Source organism: Hyla sarda, chromosome 6 (assembly GCF_029499605.1).
Source record: "Hyla sarda isolate aHylSar1 chromosome 6, aHylSar1.hap1, whole genome shotgun sequence".
Lineage (NCBI taxonomy): Eukaryota > Metazoa > Chordata > Amphibia > Anura > Hylidae > Hyla > Hyla sarda.
Window position 1 is genome coordinate 45,227,102 of NC_079194.1, and position 18,078 is coordinate 45,245,179.

Here is an 18,078-nt window from a genome sequence, read left to right on the forward strand (position 1 = left end):
TTCTTTTGGTTAATCTTAATGGACTCTGGCCTTTTTTCAACCTTATTAACTGTATTCAACTAGATATATATATATATATATATATATATATGAAAGATATTACAAAGTGGCATCCATCATTGGTATACGGCGGTGGTACCTGTTGGTTAGTCCCCCAACGTATACCTCACCGAACATCACAAACAAGCAGTCTGAAAGAGTCATAGGTTGTTTAGTCCAGGTTTAAAGGGGTACTCAGTTGAAAACATCTTATCCGCTATCCAAAGGATAGGGCATAAGATATCTAATCGTGGGTGTCTCATCGCTGTGGACCCCTGCGATCTCCAAGCCGCCAGCGCCGGAGTCCGGAACATGGAAGCTTGGAGCTTCCATGTTTGTGATGTCACGTGCCCTCCATTCATGTCTATGGGAGGGGGCATGATGGCTAGTTAGTAGCTGTCACGCCACCTCCCATAAACATGAATGGAGGGGGTATGGCGGTCGTGTTTACCAGTCATCGGGCACGGAGCGGAGTTTGCTCCGTGCACCAAATGACAGGGGTGCTGCAGCAGAGATCGCGGGAGTCCCCAGTGGCGGGACCTTTGCAATTAGAAATCTTATCCCCTATCCTTTGAGTGGATTACCCCTTTAAAGGGGTACTCTGGCGGTAAGCTTTTTTTTTTTACAAAATCATGCCCAAGCTGTGGAACTTAAAAAAAACTAAAAACATATACATACCTCCCTACACTTCCCCGCTTCCTCTGTATCGCTGATCCTAGTCCTGGCACACTACTCTTCCCGGTGCTGGGGGTCGATCTGTCACAGTGCCTCTTAGCCAATCACTGGCTGAGGTGGGACACAACCGACCCACAGTACAAGGAAGACAAATGTGTCGGGGCCGGGAGCAGTGATACCGAGGCAGCAGGGGAGCATAGGGGGATAGGTGCATGTTTATTGTCTATGTCCCGCAGTCAGGGCATGTTTGTGTAACAAAGCCTACCGCTAGTGTGCCGCTTTAAACCAACTATTAGTTTATTTTAGCCCACTTTTACCATCCTCACACCCTTTTGCCGGGGCCCTCTTTAGTCAAAAGTGGCAGAAAAGTGTCAATAACTTATGTGGCATATGTAAGACAGATATTTTTTTGTTTAGTTTTTTTGGTGCAAATTACTCCACAATTTTGGATCTTTTGCATTAGTTAGTCTCATAGTATTTTTTTTTTTAGCTAAAACCAGGAGTGAAACACTCCGCACAGAAAAACTGTCCTAAAAAGATCTGTATCTTGTTCTAAAAAATACTCCATTATACTACATGTGAACCCAGGCTTATAGGTACCGTATTTTTCGCCGTATAAGACGCACCTTTTCTTCCCCAGTTGGTGCGTCTTATACGGCGAATACACACCTATTGCGGCGGTCCCTGCGGCCATCAACAGCCGGGACCCGTGGCTAATACAGGACATCACCTATCGCGGTGATGCCCTGTATTAACCCTTCAGACGCGGCCATCAAAGCTAACCGCCGCATCTGAAGCGAAAGTGACACTAACCCGGGACCTTAACTGCCTCCTCGGTGTCTGCTCCGTGCCGGGATCCCCTGCATGACCGTCGCTCTCCTTCGTCGTCATCACGTCGTCGCGCACGCCGCCCCGTCATCCAATAGGAGCGGCGTGCGTAGCGACGTGATGGCGGCGACAGAGAGTGAGGATACCGGGCAGCAGAGACTTTCCGGAGCGACGGGGACACCCCAGGACGCGGCGACAGCGATGGAGGGCGACATCCAGGGCAGCTGTGATGAGCGTTGATGGTCTGGAGCGGTGGGGACACGTGAGTATTACCTCCTATACCAGTGGTCTTCACCCTGCGGACCTCCAGATATTGCAAAACTACAACTCCTGGCATGCCCGGACAGCCAACGGCTGTCCGGGCATGCTGGGAGTTGTAGTTTTGCAACATCTGGAGGTCCGCTGGTTGAAGATCACTGTGACCTATACTTTACATTGCATTCTAGATTTTCCTCATTTAAAATTGGGTGCGTCTTATATGCCGGAGCGTCCTATAGGGCGAAAAATACCGTACCCTTTAAATGTTTTAGTATTTTGAATATGATGAAATCCATTGTTATTGACTTAAGTCTTTGTGTCATTTTCTTACCTTTTTTTTTTTTTTTGCCTTATATGTAGAGTAACATGTTCTGCCAGAATATATCTAGAAGCTGCATCCTATTAACCTCCCAGTACAATTTCTGCCGAGGTCCTGGTTTCACTTTAAATCTTGCTAAATCTCTCAATTTAGCTGAAATTCTAAACATTCGGTAAAATAAGTAGCAGAAGTCTGTGCTTGGAGATTTAGCTCATTTTTTCAGTAATCTCCAAAAGCTGTAGAGACAGAATGTCCCCCGAGGCTGCGACCTGACAAAGACGCGTCATTTAGCGGTGTATGTAATTACTGTAAGGCCCATTGTCTGCACCTGACAGTAAACTTCACCTCTGCCCATACATAGACATGTTCTCCTCGCGTTCTGGAGCTTTGTGTCTATGGGAACTGCTGTACTGTATTATTATACATTGATTGTACTTTATCCTCTGGCACGGTCAGCTCCTTAACCACTGCATTCCTCAGTACAGCGGTAATGGCAATATTCTCTGGTTTCTATTGGCTGCCACCACCTCGGACAGTTTTTCACACATCAAAAGCCGCCATAAGGGTGGATTTCCCCCCCCCCCCCCCCCCCGGGTGGATTCCCCCCCCCCATAACTTTTCTTTGAGAAAATGCCAATCCAGCGGAAAAAACTGTTGCAGCAGAGCCCCATTTCTTTCGATTTCTTTCGATTCTGCTGCGCCGTGCACATGGCGGAATTTAGTATAAGTTGCCAAATCCTGATTCGAGCCTTTGCCGTGTCAGTTCTTTTGAGGGAATACGCCCAGAAATGCATTGCTGTCTATGGAGAAGGTGCATTTCCGTGCGGTCCTAGTGCCAGCATGTTCCGCTTTCTTTCTCATACCTTTTGTATTCACTTTGGCTATAAAAGTACTTTAAAGGGGTATTCCAGGAAAAAACTTTTTTATATATATATATATATATATATATCAACTGGCTCCAGAAAGTTAAACAGATTTGTAAATTACTTCTATTAAAAAATCTTAATCCTTTCAGTAGATATGAGCTTCTGAAGTTAAGGTTGTTCTTTTCTGTCTAAATCCTCTATGATGACACGTGTCTCGGGAACCGCCCAGTTTAGAAGAGGTTTGCTATGGGGATTTGCTTCTAAACTGGGCGTTTCCCGAGACAGGTGTCATCAGAGAGGATTTAGACAGAAAAGAACAACCTTAACTTCAGAAGCTCATAAGTACTGAAAGGATTAAGATTTTTTTAATAGAAGTAATTTACAAATCTGTTTATCTTTCTGGAGCCAGTTGATATATATATATATATATATATTAAAAAAAAGTTTTTTCCCTGGATAACCCCTTTAAAAACCACAGTATCACCACCCCCCCCCACCCCCCCCCCCCCAAAAAAAACAACAACAACAAAAAAACACTGTAAACTGCCTAAAAAATCTGATAAACTTCTCAATTCTCTAAAGAAGATCAGGTAACAGAGTTGTTTTTAGCTGCAAAGTAGATCAATAAATAATTTAGATGTGTAGATATGCAGTAGCTAGAATGTTCTGCATTATGTATACAGATTGTACAGGTTTCTAGTAAAATTTTATATTTGCTAAGAATGATCATTCCCGTAATAAGATTTAGTTTAGGTTTACATACAGCATAACATTAATAACTGTGGAACCAACTTATATCTGCAATCGAATCTGAAGGTTTTACATAATTTGTACTTTTTATTTATTTTTATTTTTTTTCTGCTGTATAGCAATAAATGAAACCTAAGGTAAAAAAAAATGCAGAATGCCTAGAATCCACTGCAGATTTTTACGTTGCAAGTGATTGGTGTTTGCCCTGTACTTTGTATCAAAATTTCAGTACAGATTCCCTGATGTGTGAATCCAGTCTTAGGGTAAGTTCACACATCGGAAAATTTACAGACGTATTTTATGTGCACATCGGGAGAAAATATCTACCGTATTTTTCGCCGTATAAGGCGCACTTTTTCTTCCCCAAAACTGGGGGGAAAAAGTCGGTGCGTCTTATACGGCGAATACACCCCTATCGCGGCGGTCCCTGCGGCCATCAACGGCCGGGACCCGCGGCTAATACAGGACATCACCGATCGCGGTGATGCCCTGTATTAACCCTTCAGACGCGGCGATCAAAGCTGACCGCCGCGTCTGAAGGGAAAGTGACACAAACCCGGCTGTTCAGTCGGGTTGTTCGGGACCGCCGCGATTTCACCGCGGCGGTCCCGAACAGCCCGACTGAATAGCCGGGTTAGTGCTTACAGGACACCGGGAGGGACCTTACCTGCCTCCTCGGTGTCTTCTCCGTTCAGGGATCCCCTGTATGCCGGCGCTCTCCTTCCTCGTCATCACGTCGTCGCGTACGTGCGTCGGCGTGCGTAACAACGTGATGGTGGCGACGGAGAGCGAGGATACCCGGCCGGCAGCAGAGACGTTCCGGAGCGACGGGGACACGACGACAGCGATGGAGCGACATCCAGGGCAGCGGTGATGGGTCAGGAGCGGCGGGGACACGTGATTATTACCTCCTCCTGCAGTGGTCTTCAATCTGCGGACCTCCAGATGTTGCAAAACTACAACTCCCAGCATGCCCGGACAGCCAACGGCTGTCCGGGCATGCTGGGAGTTGTAGTTTTGCAACATCTGGAGGTCCGCAGGTTGAAGACCACTATTGGGTTAAAAATCTTTATTTTTTTAGATTTTGCCCCTAAAAATTGGGTGCGTCTTATACGCCGGTGCGTCCTATAGGACGAAAAATATGGTATATTTTTTCTTATGGCCATTTTGTATTCCAATTACAGAAGAAGTACATTTTCTGATGTGTGAACTTAGCCTTAGGGTGCCTTTAAGTTTTGGGTTCTAGATCCACATTTGGGAAGGGTCTTGTGGCCACAATATAAATGATGAAAATCAGCTGTATTGCGCTTGTGGGAAACTCACTTTTACGTATAAACTTCTACTAGATTTCCTAGATTTCTACTATACAGTATAAGTAAATAGCATCAGTGTACACAGTAATCATAGAAACCCCTAGTCAGAATTGGCCCTACCCCTCCATCCCCCACTGCTTTCTCTAAAAAATGTGCTCCCTTTCTAGGCTTCCTTTATCGACAGAGGATCCATCAGTAGCTTGGAACTTGGTAATGTCCAACAGATTTTTTCAACTCTGCAATAAAACGTCTTAGGGTTTGGTGCTCTGGTCTTCAAACATTATATCTACCTAAAATAAGGGTAGCCAGTCTAAATAAATAAATAAAAAAGACTGGACAACTTTCTCAAAAATTGCAGACATCCCAAATTTTTTTTACACATACCGAAAATGTGTGAACTTACACTTAGGCTGCCTTCACACTCAATGGCCCTCATTTACTATTGGAAACCCGACATGTTTTGTCGGGTTGTGCGCCAGATTCTGGTGCATCGCGCCAGAAATTCTGTCTGCGCCAGATTTTACGCCAGAAATTGCGCCAGAATTGAAAACCCGGGAAAGGGGCGTGGTTGTTGTGGAAAGGGGGCGTGGTCACAGAACAGGGGCGTGTTCCTGACATTTTCACAAAAACCCAACATATTTACTAAGGTTTCCACATAAAATGTGGTGGATTGGAGCTGAGGAAAACCCGACAGATCAGAACATGGGTAAAAAAAATCAAAGTGTAGGGAAAGTGGAAAATGTAGGGAAACCTTAGTAAATACCGTGGAAAATAAATTGTAGGGAATTAAAACCCACAAAGAAACCTACACAACACTCTTAATAAATAAGGGCCAATGATGCTGTAAGTTTTGGGATCTAGACCCACAGTTGGGATGGGTCTTTCAGCCATAATATGAAGAAAAACACTGTATTATGCTTGTGTGAAACTCTAGGAACTAGGTATAAACTTCTACTAGATTTCCTGAAGTTCTACTATACAGTATAATCATAGAGCAGTAGCATCAGATGTGTACACAGTAATTATAGGGACCCCTAGAAAAAGTCGGAATTGCCCCTACCCCTCCATCCCCCTATCCCTCCATCCCCACTGCTTCCTCCTTCACTCTACCATCAGAGAATCCATCAGAGATTGGAACCTCTGTCATTAGTTTCATGAGGTTTGTTGGCAACAAAAAGTGCACGATGCTGCATTATTCTTCCTGTCAAAACAGATACCACGATTGAACCAGACGGACTCCATTATAAGTTATGGAGTCCATCAGGCATACTTGATGTCTAATGGGTCCAGTGCTGCCATCATTGTTTCTGCTGTAATTGAAGCTGTGATGGCGGTGTGAACAGAGCCTGAAAGGGGTTATCAGGTTTAAAAAATAAATAAAAAAATACAAAACGATTTATGTATAAAAAGCAGCAAATGATCTACAATAAAAAAAAACACTAATCATCTCTTTAATCCCCTGGTGATCCAGTGCAGATGATCCAGCGGTCTCTGATGATCCAGCAGTCTCTAATGACCCAGTGGTCTTTGTTTACAAATTGGCAGTGGGTAGTAACTAAAGCCAATCACTGGTCTCAGCGGTCACATGCTTCTCAGAGATGGGAGCTGTCATGCCACTGACTGTGATCACTCACCAGTAGGTTGTAAACAAAGACCTTCAGAGACCGCTGAAGCATGGACTAGACTGCTGGTAGATTAAAGGGGTATATCCATCTACAAAAAAGATGTCCTCCAAGCCTCATCTAGCTTGAGATTGTCAGGAAGCAGAAAGCAGTCAAGTTGGCTGTCTTAATTCCCAATTACATTATTGGGAGGTGCACAAATGTGCAGCACCGGGAGCTATGCTGTTTCCATAACTGTGGACATTACATAAACAGCGCTGCTCAAGGGGCTATGCTGTTTATGCAATTTCCATCAATGTCAAATGGGAGTTCGGCAAATTGCTTAAAGGGGTACTCCGCTGCTCAGCGTTTGGTAAAGGGGTACTCCGCTGCTCAGTGACGGCCCCTCCCATAGACTTGCATTGAGGGGGGCGGGGTGTAACGTCATGAGAGGGTGGGGCTATGATGTCATGAGCTCCTGGCGCCAGCTCCAGTGTTCGGAACAGTTTGTTCCAAATGCTGAGCAGCGGAGTACCCCTTTAAGACTTCCTGACCATCTTTGGTAGCCCCACAGAGCCCAGAAGATTCCCAGGAGGCTTTTTTTTTTTTTTTTTTTGAAGATGGAAAAACCCCTTTAAGAAGTTGTGTTTTTTTTTTTTTTTTTTTCTTGACCCAAACCATTTGCTGCTGTTTCCTTATTTAATTTCTGGACAACTTTTTAAAAAATTACAGACATCTGACATTTTTTTACATGCACACCGAAAACCATCATGATAATGTTCATAAGCGATATAGGTCCATTAAGGTACAAACATTAGCAGTCTCTACTGTGAACTGTCAGATGATGACTACAATCATAATTATCTGAATAAGCTTCTCCAGATAAAAAAAAACTAAAATCAAGACATATCAATTTTTTTATGGACGGTGGAAAAAAGTCCCCCTACTTTTTACAAATTTCTCAGACATTTTGGACGATTGGAAACCCTGCTTTAGGGTGAATGTAAATAAGCTTAGGACTTTTCCAATATATCCATATTTAGTAATACAATTTCATATTCTGCTTAAGGGTACGTTCCCACCTGGCATATTTGCTGTGTATTTGCTGCGTATTTGTTGCTGCGTATTTTATTTTCCCATTGAAGTCAATGGGTAGGAAAATACGCAGCAAAATACACCAGGTGGGAATGCACCCTTATACAACCAATACCTTATTGCTATAAATAAACTGAAAAGCTATTAACTTAAAAATGTGGATTCACTTTATAAATACATGGTAAGTTAATGGATAGTGACCCTATCCACTATGGACACCCCAACGCATCAAACATTACAGTCATGCAAATATTGTGGTACCTGAGATAAAATGTTCTCTTGGTTCTCAGACTCGTCCTCCAGGTTCTTCTCTTCTGAACTTGTATAGGATTCCATTGGCTGAACGGGAGGAGCACTAAAATTCTTGCTTCTTTCTCCAAGGGCGATAGAACCCATGAAATGAATGAAACATAGAAGAAGTAACATAATCCTGCGTGGAGCCATAGGAAGAGCAAGAGATGGATGTCACCATACAACTCCAAATATTTGGTGTCTAGACTTTCATAAGTTGGGCATCACAGAGTAACCAAAGAACCTTCTAAATCTTAAGAACCCAACAAAAGCAAGTCGTGGCAAAGCATCTATTCACTTGTGAAAAGTAAGTTAGAGTTGGATCAGCTCTTCACATTGAAATGCAGGTTGTCTTCATCATGTATAATAGAGAAGGACTTCCAGCCTGTGGAGTTGTCTGCTTTTTCTGAACTGCAGAGGGATGAAAGGGGCAGCCAGACAAGAGAGGCAGGGGCTTCTTTCTTTAGCTCCGCTCAGAGTCTTCTCAAGTTACAACACAAGAAAAGGCTAAAGGTGCTGAAGAACTAAGGATAAGATCTGGGTTCTTGGAGCTCGGAGCAGCTGGGGGAACTGGCTGCCACAGCTCCCTAGTCTTGTCCTTCAAGGGACGAAAGGTGGGGGAGGAGTTTTAGGGAATCGTAACTACTTTTCCAGTTGAGAAACTGATACAGCAATTTATAAGAGATTTTCATTTGCCAGGAACTATTTGAAAATCAGGTGTGTTATTCTCTGTAGTAAATGTCTTACGGCGAACCGTGCCAAGACAAACATCACGGCCCCCGATGACAAACTGCAGACGCAGCGTTTCCTTGCCCTAGGAGCTCCCTATTTACATAAGACGGTAAAATATAGAAGGCTGCGTGTAATAAAAAGGTGGGGAAGTCAATGATCCAAATGTTTTAATCTGTAGATTATATGATCTACCCTACCTGGTAACCGTGCAGAGAGCTGAACCAAGCAGGTGGTCTCCAATATGTTTAATTTTTTATTACTTCTATTTAACAAAAATTAAAAACTGTAAGTGACAAATGTGACAAACAGATAGTTCTATGGTTTTTTCAATATTTAAAGGGATCTGTCACTTTGCTCAGCTGGGTTCACATATGTCCAGCATTTGACACAACTGATGTCGTTGTCATCTGTTGTCATCAGTTGTCATCAGTAGTATGGCATCCGGCGTCCATTTTTTCTGGCACCAGACAGGGGAGCGCAGCTTGTTATTCGGCGTGTCCAACCATCCGGTGTTAAAATTGAGATGCTGGATGATTGTGAACTGTCCCATTCAAATGAATGGGATCAGTTCTAGCATCAGTTTCCCTCCTGCGCACACCAGAGAGAAACTGTGCTGGACGCCTGATATATGTGAACCCAGTCTTAGATAGCTGATAGGGCAAGGAGACAGATGATGTGATGGCTACGGGAAGCGTAGATGGCTATGATGAGGGTAGTAGTCCCTGATGTTTTCGTCAAGTAACCAAGTGGGGTTAACCCAATGTCCCACTGTGAACCCCACAAATATCTTTTTTTCAAATAAAGCTGATCAAACATGCAAAACCCAGGAATGAGACTTTCGATTTTAGGATTATGTGAAACAGCTTGTAAACTTTACTGAACTCCTTTCCCAATCCCAGAAAAAATATAGTTTACTAAACTTTGCATAATATAGCTTAGGAAATTCAGTCAGGAAAATGTAGATTTGGTCACTGTCCCTTGAAAAAGTATTTTAACCCCTTAACGACGCAGGACGTATATTTACGTCCTGCGCCGGCTCCCGCGATATGCCGCGGGGTCACGCGGTGTCCCCGCATCATATCGGGTCGGTCCCGGCGGCTATCAACGGCCGGGACCGCGGCTAATACAGGACATCACCGATCGCGGTGATGCCCTGTATTAACCCTTCAGACGCGGCGATCAAAGCTGACCACCGCGTCTGAAGTGAAAGTATCCCGGCTGCTCAGTCGGGCTGTTCGGGACCGCCGCGGTGAAATCGCGGCGTCCCAAACAGCTTACAGGACACCGGAAAGGCCCTTACCTGCCTCCTCGGTGTCTGATCGACGAATGACTGCTCCGTGCCTGAGATCCAGGCAGGAGCAGTCAAGCGCCGATAACACTGATCACAGGCGTGTTAATACACGCCAGTGATCTGTGTAAAAGATCAGTGTGTGCAGTGTTATAGGTCCTTATGGGACCTATAACACTGCAAAAAAAAAAGTTAAAAAAGAAGTGTTAATAAAGGTCATTTAACCCCTTCCCTAATAAAAGTTTGAATCACCCCCCTTTTCCCATAAAAAAATAAAACAGTGTAAATAAAAAAAATAAATAAACATATGTGGTATCGCCGCATGCTTAAATGTCCAAACTATAAAAATATATCATTAATTAAATCGCACGGTCAATGGCGTACGCGCAAAAAAGTTCCAAAGTCCAAAAAAGCATATTTTTTGGTCCCTTTTTATACCATTAAAAAATTTATAAAAAGTGATTAAAAAGTCCGATCAAAACAAAAATTGTACCGATAAAAACTTCAGATCACAGCGCAAAAAATGAGTCATCATACCGCCCTGTACATGGAATAATAAAAATGTTATAGGGGTAAGAAGATGACATTTTTGAACGTATAAATTTTCCTGCATGTAGTTATGATTTTTTCCAGAAGTGCGACAAAATCAAACCTATATAAGTAGGGGATCATTTTCACCGTATGGACATACAGAATAATGGTAAGGTGTCATTTTTAACGAAATATGCACTGCGTAGAAACGGAAGCCCCCAAAGTTTACAAAATGGTGTTTTTTCTTCGATTTTGTCGCACAATGATTTTTTTTTCTGTTTCGCCGTGAATTTTTGGGTAAAATGACTAATGTCACTGCAAAGTAGAATTGGTGACGCAAAAAATAAGCCATAATATGGATTTTTAGGTGGGAAATTGAAAGGGTTATGATTTTTAAGAGGTAAGGAGGAAAAAACAAAAGTGCAAAAACTGAAAAACCCTGAGTCCTTAAGGGGTTAAAGGCAGCGTAGCCGGATCTTAACCCCTTCAGGACCAAGCCCATTTTGGCCTTAAGGACCGGAGAGTTTTTTGCACATCTGACCACTGTCACTTTAAACATTAATAACTCTGGAATGCTTTTAGTTATCATTCTGATTCCAAGATAGTTTTTTCGTGACATTTTCTACTTTAACATAGTGGTAAATTTTTGTGGTAACTTGCATCCTTTCTTGGTGAAAAATCCGTAAATTTGATGAAAAATTTGAAAATTTTGCATTTTTCTAACTTTGAAGCTTTCTGCTTGAAAGGAAAATGGATATTAAGAAAAAAAAATTTTGGGGATTCACATATACAATATGTCTACTTTATGTTTGCATCATAAAGTTGACATGTTTTTACTTTTGGAAGACATCAGAGGGCTTCAAAGTTCAGCAGCAATTTTCCAATTTTTCACAAAATTTTCAAACTCGATATTTTTCAGGGACCAGTTCAATTTTGAAGTGGATTTGAAGGGTCTTCATATTAGAAATACCCAATAAATGACCCCATTATAAAAACTACACCCCCAAAGTATTCAAAATGACATTCAGTCAGTGTTTTAACCCTTTAGGTGTTTCACAGGAATAGCAGCAAAGTGAAGGAGAAAATTCAAAATCTTCATTTTTTACACTCGCATGTTCTTGTAGACCCAATTTTTAAATTTTTGCAAGTGGTAAAAGGAGAAAATTTTTACTTGTATTTGTAGCCCAATGTCTCTCGAGTAAGCACATATGTCATATGTCTATGTAAAGTGTTCGGAGGGTGCAGTAGAGGGCTCAGAAGGGAAGGAGCGACAAAGGGATTTTGGAGAGTACGTTTTTCTGAAATGGTTTTTGGGGGGCATGTTGCATTTAGGAAGACCCTATGGTGCCAGAACAGCAAAAAAAAACACATGGCATACCATTTTGGAAACTAGACCCCTCGGGGAATCTACCATGGAATAAAGTGAGCCTTAATACCCCACAGGTGTTTCATGACTTTTGCAAATGTAAAAAAAAAAAAAAAATTTTTACCTAAAATGCTTGTTTTCCCAAAAATTTTACATTTTTAAAAAGGGTAATAGCAGAAAATACCCCTCAAAATTTGAAGCCCAATTTCTCCCGATTCAGAAAACACCCCATAGGGGCGTGAAAAGTGCTCTGCTGGCGCACTATAGGTCTCAGAAGAGGAGTAGTCACATTTGGCTTTTTGGAAGCAAATTTTGCTCTGTGGGCATGCCGCATTTAGGAAGCCCCTATGGTGCCAGGAGAGCAAAAAAAAAAAAAAAAAAACACATGGCATACCATTTTGGAAACTAGACCCCTCGGAGATTGTAACAAGGAGTTAAGTGAACCTTTATACCCCACAGGTGTTTCACAACTTTTGCATATGTAAAAAAAAAATTTTTTTTACCTAAAATGCTTGCTTTCCCAAAAATTTTACGTTTTTAAAAAGGGTAAAAGCAGAAAATACCCCCCAAAATTTGTAACACAATTTCTCCCGAGTACGGCGATACCCCATATCTGACCCTAAACTGTTGCCTTGAAATACGACAGGGCTCCAAAGTGAGAGCGCCATGCACATTTGAGGCCTAAATTAGGGATTGCATAGGGGTGGACATAGGGGTATTCTACGCCAGTGATTCCCAAACAGGGTGCCTCCAGCTGTTGCAAAACTCCCAGCATGCCTGGACAGTCAACGGCTGTCCGACAATACTGGGAGTTGTTGTTTTGCAACAGCTGGAGGCTCCGTTTTGGAAACAGTGGCGTACCAGACGTTTTTCATTTTTATTGGGGAGGGGAGGGGGGCTGTGTAGGGGTATGTGTATATGTAGTGTTTTTTACTTTTTATTTTATTTTTTGTTATTGTAGTGTACTGTTTTTAGGGTACAGTCACACGGGCGGGGGTTCACAGTAGTTTCTCGCTGGCAGTTTGAGCTGCGGCAGAATATTTGCCGCAGCTCAAACTTGCAGCCGGATACTTACTGTAAACCTCCGCCCCCCACATTGGAGGGGAGGGGGGGACATCCAGCTGTTGCAAAACTACAACTCCCAGCATGCGCTGACAGACTGTACATGCTGAGAGTTTTAGTTTTCCAACAGCTGTAGGCACACTGGTTATGTATCACTGAGTTTGTGACCTAACTCAGTGTTTCACAACCAGTGTGCCTCCAGCTGTTGCAAAACTCCCAGCATGCCTGGACAGTCAATGGCTGTCCGACAATACTGGGAGTTGTTGTTTTGCAACAGCTGGAGGATCCGTTTTGGAAACAGTGGCGTACCAAACGTTTTTCATTTTTATTGGGGAGGGGAGGGGGGCTGTTTAGGGGTATGTGTGTATGTAGTGTTTTTTACTTTTTATTTTGGTTTTTGTTAGGGTAGTGTAGTGTTTTTAGGGTACAGTCACACGGGCGGGGGTTCACAGTAGTTTCTCGCTGGCAGTTTGAGCTGCGACAGAAAATTTGCCGCAGCTCAAACTTGCAGCCGGATACTTACTGTAAACCTCCGCCCCCCACATTGGAGGGGAGGGAGGGGGGGACATCCAGCTGTTGCAAAACTACAACTCCTAGCATGCGCTGACAGACTGTACATGCTGAGAGTTTTAGTTTTGCAACAGCTGTAGGCACACTGGTTATGTATCACTGAGTTTGTGACCTAACTCAGTGTTTCACAACCAGTGTGCCACCAGCTGTTGCAAAACTACAACTCCCAGCATGTACGGTGCATGGTGTACGGTGACTGCTGAGAGTTGTAGTTTGCAACAGCTGGAGGCACACCGGTCGTGAAACACTGAGTTAGGTAAAAAAAAAACTCTGAGTTTCACAACCATTGTTCCTTAAGCTGTTGCAAAACTACAACTCTCAGCAGTCACCGACAGCCAACGGGCATGCTGGAAGTTGTAGTTATGCAACCAGCAGATGCACCACTACAACTCCCAGCATGCACTTTAGCTGATTGTGCAAGCTGGGAGTTGTAGTTATACAACAGCTGAAGGTACACCTTTCCATAGAAAAAATGTGCCTCCAGCTGTTGCAAAACCATAAGTCCCAGCATGCCCATAAGGGAATGCTGGGAGTTGTTGTTGTCTGCCTCCTGCTGTTGCATAACTACAGCTCCCAGCATGCCCTTTTTGCATGCTGGGAGCTGTTGCTAAGCAACAGCAGGAGGCTGTCGCTCACCTCCTGCTGCTGTTCCGGGACACAGGTCAGTCCCGCCGCTCCTGGGGCCCCGGTCCCAAAATTGACGCCGGGGATCGGGGTCCCCAGCTGCCGAGGTTTACGTCCGGCACCCGCTCACGTGCTCCGAAAGAGGAGCGGAGCGGGTTGCGGCAGTGACACCCGCAGCTGGCGCCCTGATTGGTCGGCCGGTAAACCGGCCGACGAATAAGGGCGATCGTGAGGTGGCACCAGTGCCACCTCACCCCTGCAGGCTATGGCTGTTCGGGGCCGTCAGAGACAGCCCGATCAGCCAGTAATTCCGGGTCACCGGGTCACTGGAGACCGTATTGACCCCGAATCGCCGCAGATCGCTGGACTGAATTGTCCAGCGATCTGTGGCCATCGCCGACATGGGGGGGCATAATGACCCCCCTGGGCGATATGCCGGGACGCCTGCTATACGATTTCAGCAGGCATCCGGCTCCGGTCCCCAACCGGCTAGCGGTGGGGACCGGAATTCCCACGAGCGTATGGATACGCCCTCGGTCCTTAAGGACTCGGAATGCAGGGCGTATCCATACGCCCTATGTCCTAAAGAGGTTAAAGGAGTAGTCCAGTGCTGAAAAACGTATCCCCTATCCTAAGGATAGGTGATAAGTTTCATATCACGGGGATCTGACTGCTGTGGCCCCCGCAATCTCCTGTACGGGGCTCTGACTCGTGCGTATTGACCACCGCACGACAAAGCAGCGGCTGACACCCCCCCTCAATACAACTCTACGGCAGAGCCGGAGTGCTGCCTTCAGCAATCTCCATCTCTGCCATAGTGTTGTATTGAGGGGGCCAGTCAGCTGCCGCTTCATGCGGTGGTCAACACGCGCTATCTGACCAGAGAGCCGGACCCCATACAGAAGATCGCAGGGGACCCCAGCGGTCAGACCCACCACGATCTGAAACTATCCTTAGGATAGGGGATACGTTTTTCAGCACTGGACTACTCCTTTAAACAACTTGAAGCGCTTTCACACCTGTATGGGAAATTGACTCCTGCAGATGTGTGCAGGGATTTAAAACTTTATAACTCTGTAATGCTAAAGTCCTAGTTACAAAAACTACTGGATGAGGATCTTTATGGGTGATTAAGGTAGTTTAAGGAGCAAAATAGGACCATTGTAATGATATTTTTTGTAAAGGGGTTGTCCAGAAGGTCAATTTGTCTTTTAAAAGTGGCCAGGCTGGGATAAAAAAAAAATTATAATATAAGCAATATTTACCTGTCCCGAGTCCCCATTGTTTACAACTTCTCAGTCTCCGTTTTTGCCAGAAAACACCCAACTAACCAATTTCTGGCTACGCGGTAACTCAACTCAGCCATTGATTGATTGCATTGACACTTCTGGGCCTCTTTAAAATTACAGAACACCGGACAACCCCTTTAAGCAAAATGAACCCACAGGTTCCACGTTGCTGTTGCTTGTTTAGACCAGTGTTTTCCAACAAGGGTGCCTCCAGCTGTTGCAAAACTACAACTCCCAGCATGCCCGGACAGCCGAAGGCTGTCCGGGCTTGCTGGAAGTTGTAGTTTTGCAACAGCTAGAGGCGCCCTGGTTGGGAAACACTGGTTTAGACATCCCCAATTAACACAAAAGAAGAACAGGCGCTCCCTTGTGGAGAATCAACGGGATCACAGGTATGTGGGGAGGAAGGGTAAATTGAAGGCTCACCCTGCCGAGTTGTGCAAATTCCCACACAACAAGGATATGCGTTTTGACGTAGTGATATCGGTCTGCAGCCTTCCCGAAGATAATAGGAATATATAGAGAAAGCTTCAAGGGTACAGGAATACAGGCGCTGACCAAGAAGGGAACCAAGGAAGCCAGGTAGGTAACGAACAGCTTTAATCCAATGCGACGTGTTTCACCACGCTTGCGCGGTTTCTTCAGCCTGATGAAACCGCGGAAGTGCGGTGAAACGCGTCGCATTGGATTAAAGCTGTTCGTTACCTACCTGGCTTCCTTGGTTCCCTTCTTGGTCAGTGCCTGTATTCCTGTACCCTTGAAGCTTGCTATATATATTCCAATTAACACAAGGAATTGTATTCACTTAGGCCTGGTTTACTTTTTGCAGCCGAAAGCACTCTGTCTTGAGTACCAAGTTGATATATAGTTTTGTGGGACAAGTACCAGGATAATGTGTCATTTATATATATATATATATATATATATATATATATATATATATATATATATATATATATAAATATATATATATAAAACTCAACGTGTGTGTGTGTGTGTGTATGTATATATGTATATATGTATGTATGTGTGTATGTATGTATGTTCCACAAAAACTTCCAAACGGCTAAAGATATTAACATAAAACTTGGCACACATGTTACTTATATGTCAACAACAAACATAGGATAGGTGATTTAACCCTTACTCACTCTCATTTGCCAAGGGCAGGGTTTATGTTTAAAGTCCCACACAACTCTATGGGAAATATATGTTACTGCATAACTTCCAAATGACTGGAGATATTTCGATAATACTTGGTCACATGTTACTTATATGTCCACTTAAAATATAGGATAGTTAATTTAACCCTTAACTACCCCCATTTGTGAGGGTCGGGGTTTTTGTTTAAAGTCCCGTGCAAATCAATGGGAAATGTATGTTCTCACATAACTTCCGTACGGCTGGAGATATTTCAATACCTGGTACACATATTACAGGTCGGGATATGAGGACGGGATGGGAGGTCGAGATAGGAGGTCGAGATATGAGGTCAAGATAGGAGATCAAGATAGGAGGACGGGATAGGAGGACGGGACAGGAGGTCGGGATAGGAGGTCGAGTTAGGAGGTCAGGATAGGAGGACCTGTAGAAAAGAGAAAAAAGGGAAAGGCCCACAAAGGCGCCTAGTGCATTACCCTGGGATATGGTGAGGTCCCCACAAAATGTGGGGTAAAAGGGGGTCTAATAGATGGCCGCTCACCTGGAGCGTATATAATATACGCATGTAACCTCTAACTGAGGTAAAAGAAGGATTCTGTGCAAGCCCACAGGTCTCAGGATGGATCTGAAGGGAAATCCTGTTGGTGAACTGTATGTGGTGAGGAAAAATTACCTTAAGGTAGGCGCTCAGGTCATATAAGTGAGTTAAATTCAGGCTTTATTAGTTCATAGCATCAATAACACATTTCAGGGTCAGCATACCCCTTCTTCAGATTGACAGATTTATAAATCTGTCAATCTGAAGAAGGGGTATGCTGACCCCGAAACGCGTTATTGATGCTATGAAATAATAAAGCCTGAATTTAACTCACTTCTATGACTTGGCTGTGAAATTCTGCGGACTTCTGAGCGCCTACCTTAAGGTCATTTTTCCTCACCACATCCAAGGATAGGAGGACGGGATAGGAGTTCGAGATAGGAGGACGGGATAGGAGGCCAGGATAGGAGGTCGAGATAGGAGGACGAGATAGGAGGTTGAGATAGGAGGTCGGGATAGTAGGTGGAGATAGGAGGCCAGGATAGGAGGTCGAGATAGGAGGACGAGATAGGAGGTTGAGATAGGAGGTCGGGATAGTAGGTGGAGATAGGAGGTCGGGATAGGAGGTGGAGATAGGAGGACAGGATAGGGGGTTGAGATAGGAGGACGGGATAGGGGGTTGAGATAGGAGGACGGGATAGGATTTCGAGATAGGAGGACGGGATAGAAGGATGGGATATGAGGTCGAGATAGGAGGTCAAGATAGGAGGACGGGATAGAAGGACAGGATAGGAGGACGGGATAGGAGGTCGAGATAGGAGGACGGGATAGGAGGTCGACATAGAAGGTCGAGATAGGAGGTCGGGATAGGAGGTCGGGATA

The 18,078-nt window shown here is 44.2% G+C and overlaps 1 protein-coding gene across 2 annotated transcripts in view; it reads right to left on the bottom strand.

The window, feature by feature from the left end:
* The window catches only part of OLFML2B (olfactomedin like 2B), a 185,655-nt gene that overhangs the window by 158,015 nt on the left and 9,562 nt on the right, over window positions 1-18,078 (bottom strand). The window contains exon 3 of one of the 2 annotated variants that reach the window (XM_056523569.1): window positions 8,006-8,174. In XM_056523569.1, coding sequence (XP_056379544.1) covers window positions 8,006-8,174 — 169 coding nt within the window. Of the gene's footprint in view, window positions 1-8,005; window positions 8,462-18,078 lie in introns of those variants that run through there. The other variant, XM_056523568.1, reaches the window with a different exon arrangement.